We start from the raw sequence: 15,831 nt of genomic DNA on the forward strand, positions 1-15,831 counted from the left end.
CACACACATTATTTTGATACATGTTTTAAAGCTCATCTTTGGCATTATGAGATAATCCCTCAAGTGAGGAAAAAGGTCCATTTTTTAATCTCAAAGAAAACAGTTACAGCAGATGTCATTGGTTAAGAGTTCAGTTGGTGAATAGCATTTCACAATTTGTACTAACATCTAGGGAAAGAAGCTTTGCATGGAACTGTAAAACAACTGAGCACTAAATCTGCACAACTGCGTTTCTAGAAAATGCAATGGGTTTTATAGAGATGAGGTCTTGCTATGTTTTCCAGGATGGACTCGAACTCCTGGCCTCAAGCGATCCTCCAGCCTCGGTCTCCCGAAGCGCTGGGTTTACAGGCGTGAGCCACCACCCGAAATGGATTTTAAGTGAAAGTCCTATCTTCGTTTGCAAATCAATTTTTCCAGGATCAAAGTTCTAGCAACCATAAATACTATCCTTCTAGACATAGGGACCCACATAAGGGCCACTTGATGTGACACTTGCCCCGACAGCGGTGCCACCTGGCCTCTAGGTGGCAGGTGCGTTTTTAACTAAACCCAAGGGTCTAAAGTCACATTATTCTCTTGCCTTGAAAGCTTAAGAGCTGGTTCCTAATCGGTGGCTAAACTCGGTCTCTCTCCAGGCAAGGCCACCTGTTTGCTGATCTTTCACTGGGAGAGGGGACCGGAGCCCTTCAATGCAGCGCCCTCTTGGCCTGAAGAGGGGGCGACCAGGCGCCCAGACAGTCTCTCCCACCGAGGTCCCAGCTCCTGGGCGCCTGCCTCTTTTCGGATTCGGCTCACTCCGCAATAAGCGGAGGGGTCCCGCCGGTTCCTAGGGGCCGGCGCCCTTTTCCTTCCTTACCTGCGCTTCCGAACCCCTCTGGGCCTCTCCAGAGCCGCGACCTAGGCTGGAGACCCCAGGGGCGGGCGGCCGAGGGGCGGGGCGAGCGCCATGACGCGAGGCGGCGCCGGCCAATGGGAGCGCCTCGCGGCGCCGGCCGAGCCGCCGGGCCATAAAAAGGAGGTGAGGCCCGGCTTTCCAGCCTGTGGCTGCCCCCGGCTCGGAGTGTGACCTAAACAGGTCGCGCACCTTCCTCAGGTGACTCCGGCCACAGCCCATTGTCCGCGGCCACCGGCGGAGTTTAGTCGCAGACCTCGAAGCGCCCCGGGGTACTTCCCGAAAGGCAGCGGCTGCGGCGGGTCCATGGAGAAGGGCCCTGTGCGGGTCCCCGCGGAGAAGCCGCGGGGCGCCAGGTGCAGCAATGGGTTCTCCGAGCGGGATCCGCCGCGGCCCGGGCCCAGCAGGCCGGCGGAGAAGACCCCGCGGCCCGAGGCCAAGAGCGCGCAGCCCGCGGACGGCTGGAAGGGCGAGCGACCCCGCAGCGAGGAGGATAACGAGCTGAACCTCCCCAACCTGGCAGCCGCCTACTCGTCCATCCTGAGCTCGCTGGGCGAGAACCCCCAGCGGCAAGGGCTGCTCAAGACGCCCTGGAGGGCGGCCTCGGCCATGCAATTCTTCACCAAGGGCTACCAGGAGACCATCTCAGGTCAGTGCGCCCGCGGGCTGCTCTGGCGTGCGGGCGGCGGGGGCGGTGCTTGCAGGAAACGCGCGCCGGCTCCAGGAAGTTTCCGGAGTTGCCTCACTCTTGGCGCAGGGAGCCGGGCGCTGTCACCTCCGAACCGGCCCTAACCCGCTGCCCTGCTGAGGCCCTGCGTGGGGCACAGTCGGGGCGCCCTGGGTGGCAGCGACCTCTCAGCCCCAGGATTCGCTGCAGCCGCCTTTCAGGGGCCCTTCCCGCTTCCAGCGCGTAGCACTCCTAGAGCGCCCCGGGTGGGCGTGGACGGGAGTCTGGAGCCCTCTCGCCTGAGCGCCCAGCGAGGGATTCTCGGGGCACCTGCGGTTCCAAACTTGCCCACGATAAGGATCAGCTGGGCACTTGCTGGGGCGACGGCTTCCTGGGTAGTTCCTTATTGAGATCCCATTGTCGGGTGTATATCTGGATTGAAGCCTTGGCGCGATCCTTCCCCGCAGCCTCGGGAACCTCCACTCTCACTGATTTGCCAGGGGATTGGAGTCTTAGAGTTGTACTTTTGTCCACCTCAAGTTTACTCCAGTTCAGGACATTTACAAAATTCGGCACAATTTTGGGCACGGGCTTCCCCGGAGTTTGAGGTGTGAGATTGATTGGGTGAGTTGGCTGCTGAAATCTGTTTCCTCCCCCCACCCCCAACCGCGCAAAAAGCAGTGAAGCTACTCCGGGGTTCGGAGGGCTCCCTGGGTTCCAGGACTCAGTCTCATCCCCGCACCCTCCCACCCTAAAATAAAGCCGGGTTGACCCGGTGCTGTTAGCATCTGAGGCGTGTCGGCTTTTCACCCAGAGGGTGGGGATGCAATCAGTGTGGGTAGGATGCAAGGTGGGGTGATGGAGAGTGGAAAATGGGGACTTTGCTGCCTGTTGGCTGGAGGAGCAGTGTTGGTCTATATTTAAAACAAACAAAGCTTCTGGCTTCTACAGCTGGGACCAAAGACGTTATTTTCCAGTCTACACCTTCCGTGTATCTTGGTGACATTTAGTTCTTTGGCCTAAGAAGCATTCTGCTGTTCACTGTTTTCTGAAATAAAAACAGTGCGCTGGAAAGGCAATCTCCCTGCCCCAGTTATTTCTCTGAAGGAGTGTGGAGCGATTCCACCCAATAGACCCTGGGAAAAAGAAAGTTATTTTTTGCCCAGTCTTCCACACCCCAAAGGAAGGGTGGGAAATCAGAAGGCGAAAGAGGCGGGGCCCCAAAAGGAAATGATGCTGCACTCTAAAACCGGGAATGACTTCCAGTTCTGTGTCCAAGTTCACTTTTTTTACCCCTCGATTGCAAAAGTTTGGAATCTCAGAAGCAGTTTCAAAATGCAAAGACTGAAGAATAAACTTTCAGTTTTCCGTGGGTTCAGCTCTTTGGAGATCTAGGGCTTTAAATTGTGTGTGTGTGTGTGTGTGTGTGTGTGTGTGTGTGATATTCCACAATGTAATGAAATGTCTTAAGGCCTTGCTCATTTTACCCCTTGCAGACGCAGAAAGTGGTTTACTCCACAGCATCGGCCAGGCTTTGGGAACCCTCCCCTAAGAGAATTCACAGGACAGTGTTCTGTAATCTAGCATGGATCTAATTACCCAAAGAGAGAGGGATTTCTGACCCTGAGATAGGTCACAGAATTACCTAAAGTGACTCACAGATTTACTTGAGAAATGGTTAGCAGAAATATCTCATGAGTGAAGATTCATCTAAAGAGGATTAATGACTGCAAAGAACACATCATTCCACATTAGAAAACTGTTCTGGTAGACCGAGCTCGGTGCTCACGCCTGTAATCCCAGCACTTTGGGAAGCCGAGGTGGGCGGATCACCTGAGGTCAGGAGTTCAAGACCAGCCAGGCCAACATGGCAAAATCCCGTCTCTACTAAAAATTCAAAAAAATTAGCTGGGTGTGGTGGCGGGCGCCTGTAATCCCAGCTACTTGGGAGGCCGAGGCAGGAGAATCACTTGAACCTAGGAAGAGGAGGTTGCAGTGAGCCGAGATTGCACCACTGCACTCCAGCCTGGGCGACAAAGGGAGACTCTGTCTCAAAAAAAACAAAAAAAACACCTGTTTTGGTCAAGTGTTAGTGTTTAAAAAGTCCATGGGCCTGGCGTGGTGGCTCATACCTGTAATCCCAGCACTTTGAGAGGCCAAGGTGGACAGATCACCTGAGGTCAGGAGTTCAAGACCAGCCTGGCCAACATGGGAAAACCCAATCTCTACTAAAAATACAAAAATTAGTTGGGCATGGTGGCAGGTCCCTGTAATCCCAGCTGCTCAGGAATTTGAGGCAGGAGAATCATTTGAACCCGGGAGGCGGAGGTTGCAGTGAGCCAAGATCGCACCATTATACTCCAGCCTGAGCAACAAGAGCAAAACTCCATTTCAAAAAAAAAAGTCCATGGATATAGAGACAGAAAGCAGATTAGTAGTTGTCAGGGACTGGCGAGAAGAGGGAGATGGGTAGTGACTGTTTAGCGAGTATGGAGCTTCCTTTGGAGCTTCCTTTTGGAGTCATGAAAATGTTCTGGAACTAGAGAGTGGTGATAGTTGCACAACATTGTGAATGCCACTGTATTGTAACTTCAAAATGGCTAAAAATGACCAATTTTATGTATATTTTACCACAATATAAAGACAGATTTTGTAGCGTGCCTTTTGTCCCAGCTACTAGGGAGGCTGAGGCAAGAGGATAGTTGTTGCTCAGGAGAACAGCCTGGGCAACATGGGGAGACCCTGTCTCAGAAAAAAAAAAGTCCATGGAGAGGACCATTTAAGATTATTATTATTTTTTTTATTTTCATGTTTTTGAGACAGCGTTTGGCTCTGCTGCTCAGGCTGGAGTGCAGTGGCGCAATCTCGGCTCCCTGCAGTCTCAGCCTGGTGGACTCAAGTGATCCTCCCACCTTAGCCTCCTGAGTAGCTGGGACTGCAGGCTTGTGCCACCATCCCTGGCTAATTTTTGTATTTTTGGTAGAGATTGGTTTTTGCCATGTTGCCCAGGCTGGTCTCGAACTCCTGAGCTCAAGGGATCTGCCTGCCTTGGCCTCCCAGTGTTAGGATTGCAGGTATGAGCCACCATGCCCGGCCCATTTAAGATTATTATAAGCCATTAATTGAGTATAATCATGCATTACATCATGATGTTTCATTCAATGATGGGCCACATGTATGAAGGTGGTTTATAAGATTACAATGGAACTGAAAAATTCCCATTGTCTAGTGATGTCTTGGTGATCCTGACCTGTGTAGGACTAGACTAATGTGTTTATTTGTGTCTTAGTTTTTTCCTCTCCTCTCCCCTATGTCTTAGTTTTTAACAAAATTTAAAAATTAAGAAAATTGGGCCAGGTGTGGTGGCTCACACCTGTAATCCCAGCGCTTTGGGAGGCTGAGGTGGGCGGATTACTTGAGGTCAGGAGTTAGAGACCAGCCTGGCCAACATGTTGAAACCCCATCTCTACTAAATATATAAAAGTTAGCTGGACATGGTGGCGTATACCTGTAGTCACAGCTACTTGAGGCTGGAGAATCACTTGAACCCAGAAAGTGGAGGTTGCAGTGAGCTGAGATTGCCCCACTGCACTGAAGCCTCAGTAAAAAGAAAAAAAATTAAGAAAATTAAAAATAGAAAAAGGTATAGAACAAGGATATAAAATATTTTTGCACAGCTGTGCAATGTGTTTTTGTTTTAAGCTGTTATTACAAAAGAGTCAAAGTTTTAAATACATTAAGCTGAAATTATTGAAGACAGAAAGTATGTTTAGTGTTGCCCAAGTGTACAGTGTTTATAAAGTTTACAGTAGTGTACAGTAATGTCCTAGGCCTTCACATTCACTTACCATGCATTCCTGACTCACCCAGAGCAACTTCCAGTTCTGCAAGCTCCTTTCATCGTAAGTGCCCTACACAGACATACCATCTTAAGTCTTTTCTACTGTATTTTTACTGTACCTTTTCTATGTTTAGATGTCTTTCTAAAATTATTATTATTTGTATTTTAAAAATAGAGGCAGAGTCTAACTGTTTTGCCCAGGCTGGTCTCGAACTCCTGGGCTCAAGTGATCCTCCCCTCTCCTCTCCTCATCTCCCAAAGTGCTGGGATTACAGGCGTGAGCTATCCCACCTGGCCTAGATCTCTTTAAATATGCAAATACCATTGTGTTACAGTTGTCTGCAGCATTCATTACAGTAACATGCTGTACAGGTTTGTAGCCTAGGAATAATAGGCTATACCATGTAGCCTAGGTGTGTAGTAGGCGATCCCATCTACGTTTGTGTAAGCACTCTCTTCCTTCAATGTTTGTGATATGAAACTGCATTTTTCAAGTGTTTCTCAGAATGTATTCCCATTTATTAAGCAATGCATGACCATACTTTTTAATGGGTTAAAAGTTTTACGTGGATGGTCTTGGTTAATTTTCCAATTTTCAAGTAAACATTTCTCTTATCCCTATGACAAGGCAACTGAGGCAGAGAGGTTGGCACAAGCAGTAGAGCTGGTATTTGAATCCAGAGGGTCTGATGCAGAACTTGTAGCCACTTGCTTATAGTGCTACACAAAGAACTGAATCAGTGTACCTTTTCTATGTATTTCAAACTGTGAATTGGGTTAACAGCATTAAAAAAAAAAGTGGAGTAGCCAGGTGCGGTGGCTCACGCCTGTAATCCCAGCACTTTGGGAGGCCGCGGTGGGAGGCCAAAATTGGGAGTTCGAGACCAGCCTGACCAACATGGAGAAACCCTGTCTCTACTAAAAATACAAAAATTAGCTGGGCGTGGTGGTGCATGTCTGTAATCCCAGCTACTTGGGAGGCTGAGGCAGGAGAATCGCTTGAAACCAAGAGGCAGAAATTGCAGTGAGCCAAGATTGCGCCATTGCACTCCAGCCTGGGCAATGAGCAAAACTCATTCTCAAAATAAATAAATAAATAAAAATTTTTAAAAAGTGGAGTAGAGGTTGAGCGCAGTGGCTCAAGCCTATAATCCCAGCACTTTGGGAGACTGAGGCAGGCAAATCACAAGGTCAAGAGATCGAGACCATCCTGGCCAACATGGTGAAACCCCGTCTCTACTAAAAATACAAAACATTAGCTGGGTGTGGTGGTGCGTTCCTGTAGTCCCAGCTACTTGGGAGGCTGAGGCAGGAGAATCACTTGAACTCAGGAGGCGGAGGTTGCAGTGAGCCGAGATTGTGCCACTGCACTCTAGCCTGAGCGACAGAGCAAGACGCCATCTCACAAGAAGAACAACAACGACAATAAAAAGAAAGTAGAATGGATAAGATCAGTGTATCATATATAGTAAGGATGTTTTGATAAACTTCTATGTAGGTTTTAGAGGTATAATTTTGTGTGTGTGCACTGGCTCCAGATGTAAAATGCATTTCTTACTGTAGGTTGTAGTCAAAAGTTTGAAAGCCTGTATCTAGGGGATCTAAGGATTTAATATTTCTTTTTTTAAAAGAGATATGTAATTAAAGAGAAGACAGAGTAGTGAGAACAAGGATGATGCTGAACTTAAAGAAATGAATCTGAAATGTGGTGGTCTGGGTCTTGGACCAACCTGGATGGCAGGGAGAAGGAATGATACTGGTGGGAGATAGGAGTGAGTGGGAACCCACATCTTTAGGTCCATAAACAATTCTACACAATCCCTTTTATTTCTTTAGAGAGTGTGAGTCAAGTGGCCACTATATATTGTTTTTGGATAGGAACATACTTCTCTGAAGGTTACTTTTCTGTGCTTGTAAACAAGATACAGGACTTTTTATCTTTTTATGTATCTGTATTCTGTATTTTAACTCCTGATTAGTAATGTTGACTTAAGTGTTGTAAAATTTAGAATAAGTTGGCATTTTACATTCTTCAAAATCCTGTTTTCCCCCCAGTTCCTCTTGTGTGGATTGATCCAAACTCCTGGTGTTCTGGGGAATTTGTTCAGTTTTCCCTACATTGCAGCATCTCTCCATGACTGTCTCCTTTTGTACCTTTTCCCTACTTTCCAGTGTGTACCTTACCATGGGACCATCTGTGGTCATCTGTGACAGGGTTATACAGATTTCCTGGTACTGTTCACTACTGGACTGTAGCTCATGGGCTAGGAAGGAGGGCTGGAGGAGATGCTATCTTCTCTCCCAGGAGCTGGCTTTCCTTTGAATCTACATCACAAGCTGATCCTTGGACCAGCTCAGGCCAGCTCATCTTGATCTATTTCTGTCCCATTTCAGTTTAGCTATATCCTAGTTCTCTTAAATATTCAAGGTTTTATCTTGGTGAATTCTCCTTTGTATATAAGGTACCTTTCCTGAGTTTCCACTATTCTTTTATTCAGAACCTACACTTAGTTAAATTGGAGAGTCTGGTATTCTCTGAGGGCCTCGATCTTCATGCCCCTGTAACTGACCCTTCCAGGTATACATGGGAACAGCCTTTCAGACAGCATTATCTACTAAGGATTAAATGGGTATAAATTGTTCCATCAGTTGTTTTTTATGAGTTTATGGGAATATGCAAGAGTCTTGACTCTCACATTTCTAGTTAAAGTAGGTTTTATCTTGTCTGCCAAGACAGTTTTCATAAATCATGTTAACAGTTCAAAATTTTGGGAAGCATGCATATAATCCAGCGTGAGATGGCATTGGAGGTGGCTGACTGCTTCCCTGTGAGGGCTGAGGAAGCACAGACACTGACGGTGAGTCATATCCCCACCTCAGCCATTTTCACTGGAAGATTATGTCTATTTGCTAAAGATAATGGGAAGCAATTAGATACTTTGTTTATACAAAAATGCATCTTAGACACTTCATACTGAAATGTGGTAGCAGTCACAAAAGGTTTTTCTTTTTGAATCACAAACCTCTCTGATTTATTCAATTAGACTGCTTTGGTGAACTAAGAATTTTAACAACAACTAAGATGTGACAGGGAACAAAAACGTAAATTATTTACTATTCTCCCCTATATCATGGGTGAAAGGTGAGTTTATGTCCTAAGTTTTAAAGTATGTTATAGAAATGTTCATTGGATTAAGAGGTACTATTTTAGATGTGTAGCTCATTCAAATTTTGATCCATTAATAATTTTTGTGTTTGGTTTGTTAATGAACACTTATATAGGACTTAGTTGTGTTCATTGCCAGAAAGAGCACTGTGAATAAAGAAGAAAAAAATAACAAGGCACTTGACATATTATATAATTGGAATTTTGGACATGTCTAAGTGGAATAAAACAGTTAGGAAGTTACTGAGAAAGGGGGAGGAAAGCCAATCCTAATAGTTTCTTTTAAAATGGATTATCTAGAAACAATTTTTCTGACATGGGAGGAAAAATCAATATACATAACTTCACTATAGCAAGCAAAGCCATCAGGTTGGTACTCGCACTAGATTTCCATGGCTGTATCACACAGTATCACAAACTAGGTGGGTTAAATGGCAGAAATAAACAGTCTCATGGTTCTAGAGACTAAAGTTCCAAAATCAAGGGGTCAGCAGAACCATACTCACTCCAGAACCTGTAGTGGGGAAGGCTGTCCTTGCCTCTTCCCAGCTTCTGGTGGTGGCTGTCAGTTGATTGTGTTCCTTGGTTTGAGCTGTGTCACTCCGATTGCTGCCTCTGTCAGTGTCCACATTTTTGTTTTGTCTTATAAGGATGTCAGTCATATCAGGGAGGGTCCGCTTTACTCCAGTATGCCTGTGTTAGTTTAGCTGATTACATCTGCAACAACCCCATTTCCGAATAAAGTCACATGCTAAGATACCTGGGGTTTAGGACTTCAACATATCTTTTTTGGCGGATGGCATGATTCAACTTGTATTAGTACTAAACACTATTCTTTAAAAGATTACTAGGAATTTTACTATAATTTCATTGAACATCAAGTACCAGACACTTCACTGAACGCTGGGAATGCAGGATAAGCAAAACCAGGTATAGTTCCTGCCTTCATGGAACTTACAGTGTAGCAGATAGAATCACATGAAATAGAAATGTGTTGTGAGATTGAGAAATGTGATGATAAACAAAAACACAGCTCAGTGAGAGCACTTGGCATAGGAACTTGACCAATGCCAGGAGATGGGAGCACGAATGGGTGAAGTGATGCTTGAGCCGATTGATGTCTGAGTAACAAATACTGCTGATTGCTTACTTTGTGCTAAACAGTGAGTTTTTACATGTGTTACCTCATTTGATCTTCACAGTAGCACGATGGGGTAGGCAATATCATTCCCATTTTATACGTAAGGAAATTGGGGCACAGAGAGAACTTTCCCAAGACTGTATCTTGAAAGTGGCGGAGCTCAGAGGATGATATAGAATGAGAATCGTTGTAATCTCTGACAGTCGATTTTATTTTGATATAATATTTTACTAATTTATTTGAATCCTTTCTCCCTTCTTCCCCACCTATCCCTGCTTTTGTATTTTCTCTGCTGTTTGCTTTGTCCACCTCTAGAAACCCTTCTATGCCTGGGCATTCCCCACCTGACTCATTTGCCAGTGATTTCTATGTGGGGACTGTAATTTCAGTCTAGTATTTGGTTGAGTAGACTGCAGCGTTAAAACTTACCAGGAGAGGGCAACTGTCTAATCATTGGATCCCAGATTATGAATCCTGGATTATGTGAACAATTCTCAGTTCCAGGTTATGCAAACAAATATGTTTCCTTTGGTTATAAATTAGCTAGAGTCTATAGTAATTAGATTGGGAGATAATTTGTGTTGGGTTATGCAAAGAGTATCTGAACCAAGTTAAATCTGTTATACTCAAGGCCAAGAGGACATTCATTTACTAGAATTTTATTCTATTGGAGCCCATTGGTAGCAATATTGATTTATTTGGAGATAGGGTCTTGCTCTGTCACCCAGGCTGGAGTGCAGTGGCATGATCTCAGCTCACTGAAACCTCTGCTTCCCAGGTTCAAGCGATTCCCCTGCCTCAGCCTCCTGAGTAGCTGGGATTACAGGTGCCCACCACCATGCCTGGCTAATTTTTGTATTTTTAGCAGAGACAGAGTTTCACCATGTTAGCCAGGCTTGTCTCGAAGTCCTGCCTGACCTCAAGTGATTGGCCTGCCTCCACCTCCTAGGGTGCTGGGATTACAGGCATGAGCCACCACACCTGGCCGGAAACATACAGTATTTGTCCTTCATGTCTGGCTTATTTTACTTTGCAAAATGTCTTCATCCACATTAAAAACATCAATTCTTTTTTTTTTTTTTTTTTTTTTTTGAGATAGAGTCTTGCTCTTCCACCCAGACTGGGATGAAGTGGCACAATATCAGCTCACTGCAACCTCCGTCCCCTGGGTTCAAGTGATTCTCCTGCCTCAGCCTCCTGAGTAGCTGGGATTACAGGTGCCCACCACCATGCCTGGCTAATTTTTGTGTTTTTAGTAGAGACTGGGTTTCACCACGTTGGCCAGGCTGGTCTTGAACTCCTGACTTCAGGTGATTCGCCCGTCTCTGCCTCTCAAAGTGTTGCGATTACAGGTGTGAGCCACCGCATCAGTAACTCATTCTGTACAATGTTGTATATTCTCAACACATACAATATTTTAATTTCCTTATTTCAAGAAATCCTTAGAATTGAAGATACAGTAGTCCCTCTTATCCTTGGGGATCTGTTCCAAGACCCCCAGTGGATGCCTGAAACTGAGGATAGTATCAAACCGGATTGCCATCATTCAGAGTAAATTTCTGTTTGTGTCTTCTACCCACAAATTTCATGTCTTTTGCATCTTAACTAAACACTCACCATGCACTGCGGCCATAGCTTTTGCAGTTTGAAGTATAACAACAATACTAGCATGAATTTTTTTTTCCCTCCTTCACAGTTTCACAGATAGAAGATTTGTTCTTAATATACGTATAGTAACCTCAGCATAATGATTTTGTTCATTAATAAACTGAGAACTTTAATTTTTTTCACTTGAAGGAAACATGGCTTCTCTTTGGCATATCTGAATTGCCAGCATCACTACTCTTGTGGTTTGGGGCCATTGTTAAGTAAAATAAGGGTTACTTGAAAACAAGCACTGCAAAACTGAAGGTTGATTTGATCACTGAGATGGATACTAAGTGACTATCAGGTAGATAGCATAGGCAATGTGGATGCGCTGGACAAAGGATTAATTCATGTTCTGGGCAGAGGGGCTGGAGATTTCATCACAATACTCAGAGTAGTGTGCATTTTAAAACTTATGAATTGTTGGCTGGATGCGGTGGCTAATGCCTGCAGTTCCAGCACTTTGGGAGGCCGAGGCAGGCCACTAACTTGAGCTCAGGAGTTGGAGACCAGTCTGACCAACATGGCGAAACCTCATCTGTACAAAATATACAAAAATTAAGCGGGCATGGTGGCACGTGCCTGTAATCCCAGGTATTTGGGAGGCTGAGGCACAAGAATCACTTGAACCCGGGGAGATGGAGGTTGCAGTGAACTGAGATTGCACCACTGCATTCCAGCCTGGGTGACAGAGCAAGACTCTGTTTAAAAAAAAAAAAAAAAAAAAGTGCTGGGCATGATGGCTCATGCCTGTAATCCCAGTACTTTGGGAGGCCAAGGCAGGCATATCATTTGAGGTCAGGAATTCGAGACCAGGCTGGCCAACATGGCAAAACCCCCATCTCTACTAAAAATACAAAAAAATTTGCTGGGCATGGTGGCACACACCTGTAATCCCAGCTACTAGGGAGGCTGAGGTAGGAGAAATACTTGAACTTGGGAGACAGAGGTTGCAGTGAGCCGAGATTGTGCTGCTACACTCCAGCCTGGATGACAGAGTGGGACTCTGTCTCAAAAAGAAAACAAAAACAAACAAAAAACCTTATGAATTGTCTATTTCTGGAATTTTTCATTTAATATTTTCAGACCATGTTTGACCAAGGGTAACTGAAACTGTGAAAAGTGGAACTGTAGATGGTCTCTATGAGTGGTCACTGTTAAAGGGGAAACAAAGATGATTGGCCTGATCTTGGCCTTCAAGGAGTAAAGGGGTTCTGTGTAGTCAGAGGGAAGATGGGTGCTTCTGGTAGAGAGACAAGAAAGTCCAGATGTTATGGAAAAAGTAGCTTTTGAGTTGAACTTAGAAATAAATTCATTTTGAGTTTTTTTGGGTTGTTTGTTTTTTTGCAGAACGTGCCCATGCTGGTTTAGAAATTATGGTCTCAGTGTTTTCCAGTAAAAGGAATACACTAACATTCATAGTTATCTGTACCAGAGTTAAAATTCAATGGAGTTTTCAAGGCAATTAGATTTATTTTAAACTTTTAAAAGATCAATATTAATGGTATTAGGGCCAGCTCTTTCATCTGATGTCTTTAAAGTTCATTCTGGCCTTAGTCAACCCTTCTAATGAATTTTAACCTGACACATATTGTTACTTCGTCTAGTCTTTATAACCTGGTTATTTGTTTTATCTGCAATTATTCCTTCTTGTGAATCCCCTTGGCTACTCATGCTCACAAAGTCCTGACCTGTGTACCACCTGAATATTTCTGTGTACCACCTGAGTTGGTCATCTTTCACTTACATTACAATAACCTCTTACCTGGCCACCTTGCCTCCTTGCTTGTCCTGCTCCGATCCATTCATGCCAAAGTGATTTTTCTAAAATTGAATAAATTTTCTGCTTGCAAAAACACTTGGCTGATTTTCTGTTGTCTTTTCTCACCATTGCTGTAAGGTTTTGTTGTGTTGTAGCCTCCTGCTACATTTTTTGGCATTTTTTTCTTATCTTCCATTGCATTTCCTCACATTTTAGTATTGTAGTTTAGTATTGTAGTTTAGTGCACAGTTAATCTGAGAAACCGCTCTGTCTCATTTCCTTACTGGAGCTGGAGACCCAGGTGAAGGTCCTGAGGTTTGTTCTTTTGCAATGTTTGGTCTTTATTATCTCCCTCCTCTAATTTATTTTACTGTCCTTTTAATTTTTGGTTGGCAACCATGGGGAGATGGCTGCTGCCTCTTGCTTATCAACAACTATTGCTTATGGAGATTTCTGTGAACAAGCAGCCAGGGTTAGGTGAGGAAATTGACCGTGACTGAGTTCTGGGTGAATTTTTCGAGGTCCGGTTGGTCCAAATGTTTGTGATGTGCAGTCCCAAGAGGCCATGACTCTTCCTCTGAAGTGTGATGTGTTTTGTGTATCACACATTACTTTTTATTTGTCCTAAGTAGGAATCAGAACTCAGTTCAATAGAGGCCATTGGCAAACATCCCAAACAAGGAATCTCTCACTAAAATAGCTTAAAATATAATTATACCTGTGTGGTCTAGGCATTTGTGGTACGGTGTTCATTAGCAGCAATGAAGGGCTGTGCATGCCTGGAGTTCAGACGAGAGGCTTTAACTCAGTGAGGATGGTGCTCGTCTCCTAGTTGACTTTAAGGGATAGCTGCTGTAGATCATACTCCTCTAACTGACCCCACTGTTTATCACATGGGCAGCCCTGGAGGTATGCCTTTCTGATGGCCCATCAAAAACAATCTGCCCTTCGGCTTCAAGGAGCAGTTTGCTGACAGCCTCCAGCTGTTAGTGCTATCAGGCTTTGCCTCCGTGGTTATCCCATGCTGCGTGTCCTTTCATTTTGGCATCATCTTTTTCTCCCCTTCTACCCCTTCTCCACCACAGTAAACAGCTTTTTGAGGGCTGGGGCTATTTACAACTGAAGTCGTTTATAAAAAGGAGATGCACATCTTTCAGCTTCATATTTAGCATGTTGGAAATTCTGTTCACTGATCTAATTCTGAAATCTCCTTGATATTTCTTAAACTAGTTTAGTAGAGGCCAGGCGCAGTGGCTCACGCCTGTAATCCCAGCACTTCGGGAGGCCAAGGAGGGCGGATCACGAGATCAGGAGATCGAGACCATTCTGGCTAACACGGTGAAACCCTGTCTCTACTAAAAACACACAAAAAAAATTAGCTGGGCGTGGTGGCGGGCACCTGTAGTCCCAGCTACTCGGGAGACAGAGGCAGGAGAGCTGGCAGTGAGCAGAGATTGTGCCACTGCACTCCAGCCTGGGCGACAGAGTGAGACTCCGTCTCAGAAAAAAAAAAAAGGAAAACTAGTTTAGTATGTCAACAAAACTTTGTCCTGCTGTAATGGGAAGAACAGCTAGCCTGGGCTAGTCATAGCATCCACATCCATGCTAACTGGTTTATGAACTCAGGTAGGTGAGTCACTTGACTATTCTAGGTCTGGTCTGAAGGGGAGAGGCAGTAGGACTAGGAGTTAAATTGTCATGCCCAGGTCTCTGAGCATGGGTGGGCCTGTCAGAATTGTCATTGCTCATTCTGTTGACTTCCAGCAGCTGATAGGCAAAGCCCTAGGAAGCTCTTCAGCCTCCTTTCCTTGCTAGAGGTGCTGTTTTCCCTTGAAATGTTCAAGCCCTGCAAATCGTTTCTATAGTAACAGGTCTCTTTTTTCTTATGATGCAGATTTTTGAAAAGGTTTCGTATCTAAATGTTCTTGGGATCTGTGGTCTTCCTACCTGTATGTAGCTCCTTTGATTAGACAGAGCCTTTATTTAAAGACTTTTTCCCTCAAGAATGTTGTTGCTTCTACCAAAAATACAAAATACCTGTCTACTAAAAATACCAAAAAAAAAAAAAAAAATTTAGCTGGGCATAGTAGTGGGCACCTGTAGTCCCAGCTACTCGGGTTAGTTTTACTAGTGCTTGAAGTTTTAGTTTATTATTAAAGCTTCATATAAACTAGAAAAGGAGTGGTTGGGTAGAATAGTAATACCAAAAAAACCAATATTGCCTGTTAGTATCATGTATTTGTAAACTTTAATTTTTTTATTATGTAAAACCTTCAAACATAAAAGTAGTCAAAATTATATAGTGGACATCTATATACTTACCACCTAGATTGAAAACTAACATTCTGCCTTATTGGTGTAGTTTATTCTTTTACTGATAGTAAATCAGAGACATGTATTTAGAGGTGAAATGTCACCCTAAAAAGTGTTCCTCTTAATGATTTACACCATCCTTAGTAAAATTAACTATTCCTTCATATCATCTAATACCTAATATATATTCACATTTCCCCAGGTGTCTCAAATGTCTTTTACTAATGATTTTTTCCAACAAGGACCCACTAAGGTCCATACATTTGCATTTGATTATTATGTTTTAATCTGGAATAGCGCCTACTACCCCCACCCTTGCCACTGCTTTATCAGAGAGGTCAGTTGTCCTATAAGATATTCCACCTTTGTGATTTGTATGATTTTTTGTTTGTTTTCATT

At 44.4% G+C, this 15,831-nt stretch overlaps 1 protein-coding gene across 2 annotated transcripts in view; it reads left to right on the top strand.

Moving 5' to 3' along the window:
- The first annotated feature begins 1,012 nt into the window (after window positions 1–1,012).
- GCH1 (GTP cyclohydrolase 1) overlaps window positions 1,013–15,831 on the top strand; it is a 52,249-nt gene continuing 37,430 nt past the window's right edge. Inside the window, exon 1 of one of the 2 annotated variants that reach the window (XM_031668092.1) lies at window positions 1,013–1,544. In XM_031668092.1, coding sequence (XP_031523952.1) covers window positions 1,202–1,544 — 343 coding nt within the window. In that variant the 5' untranslated portion in view covers window positions 1,013–1,201. The remainder of the gene's footprint in view (window positions 1,545–15,831) is intronic. The other variant, XM_031668093.1, reaches the window with a different exon arrangement.

Source organism: Papio anubis, chromosome 7 (assembly GCF_008728515.1).
Source record: "Papio anubis isolate 15944 chromosome 7, Panubis1.0, whole genome shotgun sequence".
Classification (NCBI taxonomy): domain Eukaryota; kingdom Metazoa; phylum Chordata; class Mammalia; order Primates; family Cercopithecidae; genus Papio; species Papio anubis.